Source organism: Acanthisitta chloris, unplaced genomic scaffold (genome assembly GCF_000695815.1).
Source record: "Acanthisitta chloris isolate BGI_N310 unplaced genomic scaffold, ASM69581v1 scaffold34386, whole genome shotgun sequence".
NCBI classification, from domain to species: domain Eukaryota; kingdom Metazoa; phylum Chordata; class Aves; order Passeriformes; family Acanthisittidae; genus Acanthisitta; species Acanthisitta chloris.
This window is the reverse complement of record NW_008680391.1, coordinates 12,630-17,136: the sequence shown is the minus strand read 5'-3', so window position 1 is coordinate 17,136 and position 4,507 is coordinate 12,630. Positions and strand designations below refer to the sequence as shown.

The following is a 4,507-nucleotide window of genomic DNA, read 5'->3' as shown; positions in this document are numbered from 1 at the left end:
CAGGCAGCTGTGGCCACCGTCTCAAGAGATGTTGCAGGTGCTGGGATGCCTGTCTGTCCTTCCATCGGCCCAGAAGCAGCTAGCCTGTCCACTGCTCAGCCCAGCCTGGGTAACTGCTGACAGGGATTTCTAAATGTTCCCGTAACCCACAGCAGGTGCAGTTTTGTTTTTACCCCAGGGTGCTGCAAAAAAAGAGGCACCTCAGATAATTGCTCAGTCTGTCAGGCATCCCACTGCCCAGCCCTCACCCAGGGGGCTGCCTGATGTCAGCTCAGGGACAGCCCTGGAAGGATTTTCCTCTCATTCCATTGAGCAGAGAGCCAGAGCATTCCCAGATGTTGGTGCTCCAGCACAGCATGGCAGGGACACAGTGCTTGATGCAGCCAGGGCTCACAGATCTAGGAGAAGGAAACAGAGAGGGGAGAAAGGGCAGCCCCATCCAAAGGTGCCAGAAGTCACAGCTCATCCACATGGCTCTCCAGGCATGGGCACATCCACTGGGCACATGCAGGTGTGGGCATTGCCAGGCACATACGTGTAACGTGTGACCTGTGTACTCCAACATGGTCCAAAGGGAGGACCTCTCCCTGCTCTCCACACACATGCACGTGCACATGCATGCACACGTGTGTACACACATGCGTGTGCGCAGAGGGGACAACACTGGCTCTGCCTCTGCACTGCAGGCTGACAGCCAGGAATCATGGTGCTGGAGGAGAAAAGGTTTCTCACACCTCTGCAAGCAGAGCCGAAGGGCAAATCACTTTTGATGAACCAAAACATTCCTGGTTTCCTCCCTCTGGGAAAGCAGAAGGAGACCTTGCAATCCCCTGAACCCAATAAATACCTAGGGGCAAAGAGTGCCCTTTCTCAGCCCTGTCAGAGAGAAGCTGTTAAGGGTTAAATATGTGCCTCCCTCAACACGCAGAGATGCTGAAAACACTGGGGAATTGGGGAGGAAAGGGGTAAGAAAAGGCCTGTGCAAGGAGGGCCCCTCCGGGCCATGGGGGCCCCACCGGCAGCAGCCCCTCCATCCCCCTGGCCATGCTCCCCCCAAGGCAGGGGGTGCCGGGGACCTGGGATGGAGTCAGGGGCCTGGGATGGAGGCAGGGGAGGGTGCGCGGGGGGAGATTTTGCAGCGAGGTTTAATATTCAGGTCACATGACGATGGCAGCAGGAGCAGCACCAGCATCCTTGCTCTGCTGAAATAGCCACTGGAGAAGGAAGGGAAGGAGAGGAGGGGAGAGGAGGACGCGGGGAAGAAAGAGAGAGGTAAAAGCAAGCGGAGCCTTGTAGCCCACCGTACTGCTTCATCAGCATCAGGCTAGGAAAGTAGGGGGAGACCCACCCCCTTGGGAGAGGATTTGGAGACAAAGGAAGCTTCATGTTCAAAGGTAGGATGCTCCGGGCTTGGCAGGGCTGGGCAACGCCGGAGAGACGCCGCTGGGGGTTTTGTGCAGGCACCCTCTGCCGTGCCCCCATGCTGCCCAGCTCTGGGTACGGGGGAGGGACAACCCCGAAGGGCAGCGGGGGAAATCGGTCCTGGCTTTGTCTTTCCTCTGGTTTTTCCTTTTGGTGGCAGCAGTCTCGTACGAAGGAGAAGGAGCAGGGCTGGTTGCGGTGCTGATGGGGAGTAGCTGGCGCCAGGCGCTGCTCTGAAAGAAAGAGATAATCCTAGCTGGTCCAGGTCTGGGGAAAGCCCACGAGCTGCTCAGCGCCTGACTTGTCCCTTGCCACAGGCAGTTGCTGCGGGGGCAGAGGGGATGTCCTGTGCTGCTCCCTGGGCGTGTGCGCACCTCTTTTAAGACACTGTGGTCTATTAAGGAAGGTATGGGTACCCTGGTCCAGGGGTTCTCAGCATCCTCTTGCCTTGTGATACAGCTGTGTCTCCCAGGTGGTGAGCTGGGCCATGGGCTAATGATGGCACGGCTGGAGAATGGCACTGAATGTATGGCTGGGGCTGTGGTGGGTGGGCTGGGGATGTGCCCAGCCCCTTCACCTCCAGCTTCTGCTTCTCCAGAGAGGCTTCAGCACATGCTGCCCTAGATTTTGCTGTGGCTGGGCTCCTGCCCAAGCCCTCTGCAGAGTGCTGAGGGGAAGGAAGGTTGCTGCCCAAAAGGCAATTGCAGCCCAGAGGATTGAGACGATTTTCAAGACAGGCAAAAATATCTCGTAAGAAGAATGCCTTGGTGCTACACCCTGAAGCCAGGCAGTGCATCCGGCATGGCTCAGCCATTGCCCTGCACAGCCGAAAGATATGTCCTGAGGTCATCATTTTTCTAGTGGAGAAATGCTCAGTCCAGGACCTCTGCAGCTCTGAAGCAAGGAGCAGATCTGGATGCCTGCAAGCTCCAGAGAGGTTGTGCTACTGAAGCAGCTGCTTGCTTTCCTTCCTAGGGACCTAGCATCACCCATTGCGGGCCCACTCCTGCCAGCCACCTTCAGGCTCTGAACCCATCCCTCCTCCCTATTCTGTGTCTGCAGGGAGTAGAACTGTGGGTCCAGGGCCACATGGGTAGAAGGGGCTGGGATGAGACGTGTGTGGATCACCACCTCCAGCTGGAGAGGGACAACCCCGTGCAGCATAGGAGGAGAGCCGTAGAGAGGCCATCCATGTATTACGTGGGGGTTAAATAGCTTCTCCTTGCTGGAAGCTGAGTTGTGGTGAGCACTGTTTGCAGACCTCCCTCCCTCTTGCCACTCAGACAAAGGACGGGAAGGCAGGGGGAGGGGATGCGACTGTATCTGGGTTATCGGGACATAGTAGATGTTAGTCCCCACTATCTGAGCCCCAAAGGGACCTGCAGGGCCACCTCTGTCCCCAGACAGCTGCTGTCAGAGGTAGGCATGAAGAGCCAGCTGTGGTAGTGGTGTCTGCTGCCATCCACATACACTGGCTTTCCAGGGAGAGGTTTCGGGGTGGATCAGTGGATGTCAGAAGAAGGAGCTAACTAGGACCATGGGGACCTCTCTGGGCATGTGTTGTACTTTTGACCCTGCCTTTCCCGGCCCCAAATGCTGCACCTCTCCTTGCTCTGGAGCTGAGTGAAGCATCTCCTGTGAGCCAGATATTATTCCCCTACAACCCCTACAGCCTAGCCCGGGCCACCTCCTACTGGATCTGGTCAGCAGGGTTATCACCAGCAACTGCCCTCTTAAATGAGCTTCTCTTAGCACACAGAACAAAGCAGCAGGGAAAAGGGGGGCCGTGTGAACAGCGGATGTCAGCGGTTAACCTTGGCTACCCCTCTATTCATTATCAGATGTACTGGCTGTAGTGCCCTATTGTGCATTCATTACAGGAGACAGCTCAAAGGGCTATGGGATGTGTCTAAGATGCATAATGCCACCCCTTGACCAGTCAGTCAGAGTGCTCAGGAGGCTTCCTCGCAGCACTAGCATTAATGCACGTAAAACAGAGCCACTCCCAGGAGAGCAGGCAGGCATGTTTCATGTCTCAAGATGCCTCTCATGGTTCTGGCCCCAGTTGTGCACATCCTGACCTCCCTGGCAGGCTGTTCCTCGGTTGGCTCCTTGGATTCATCTGTGGGAGTCAAGAGGTGGAAAGTCATGTGCAGAAAGCTGAGGTAATCTCTGCAAAATGGGGTCTTCCCTGCCTGAGGCTGTATGGGAAGGCACCCCACACATAGAGGAAGGCAAGCAACAGAGTGGAGAAAGGGAGGTTGCTTACCCTGAGAACTTGAATGTCCTGATATAAAATCTAGGCAATATATTTAAGGAGACTTCTGGACACCTTTTCTCCGGGTCTCATGGTTTTTTATAATTGCTCAGAAACCTGACTCTGAAATACCTGCTCCAGTCACTGCAAGCTCCTGGCTCCGGCAGCAAAGCCTGCAAAGAGATGGCCATGTATTCTGATGTCCACAGCAGAGTTAGCAACATCTGCTGGCACTGGGCAAAGCTTCCCTTGGTGAGATTGAGGGATGAGTTATGAACCTCTTAGTGAGCCTTAAGGTTGGCTGCCAGCACCTTTTCTACTTCCTCCTCCTCTCCATGTAAGAACAAGGGTTGAAGGAATAAAGGGGAGGGCAACAGTTTCCCTGAGGACAAGCTCAGGCAACAAAGGGATTGCAGCCCACATGGCTCAGGTCCTTCACTCATTCTGTGCAGCTGCTCAGCTGGGCTTTCTTCCCACCTTGACATTGTCCACCTGCAGGATTTATTTGCCCCTATTACTGCAGTAGCCAAATGCCTCACTGGGGCCACAGCCCCCTGTCCCACATCCCCTCATCATTCCCTGTCTCTCTCTTCTCCCTCTCTTTGGGGTAGGTGAGACCCCAGTAAGGCTGTGTGGGGATGCTGCAGCAGCATGAGGGACATGGCACAGCCACATGACCATGATACAGGTGGTGTGGGGCAGCCTGGGAGAGGAGGAGTGAAGGGCAGGTTGCAGGAGAGCTGACTGGCCCGGCCCTCTGTGCTGTACCAGAGAGATGGGCTTTCCTGGCTGGCACCAGCTTTGATAAAGCTGGGAAAAGACAACAGG

The 4,507-nt window shown here is 55.7% G+C and overlaps 1 protein-coding gene across 2 annotated transcripts in view; it reads left to right on the top strand.

Moving 5' to 3' along the window:
* The first annotated feature begins 1,180 nt into the window (after positions 1–1,180).
* Positions 1,181–4,507, top strand: part of SEPT3 (septin 3) — a 13,140-nt gene continuing 9,813 nt past the window's right edge. For both annotated transcript variants that reach the window (XM_009077685.1, XM_009077684.1), the window contains exon 1: positions 1,181–1,394. In XM_009077685.1, the coding sequence (XP_009075933.1) occupies positions 1,385–1,394 (10 nt within the window). In that variant the 5' untranslated portion in view covers positions 1,181–1,384. The remainder of the gene's footprint in view (positions 1,395–4,507) is intronic.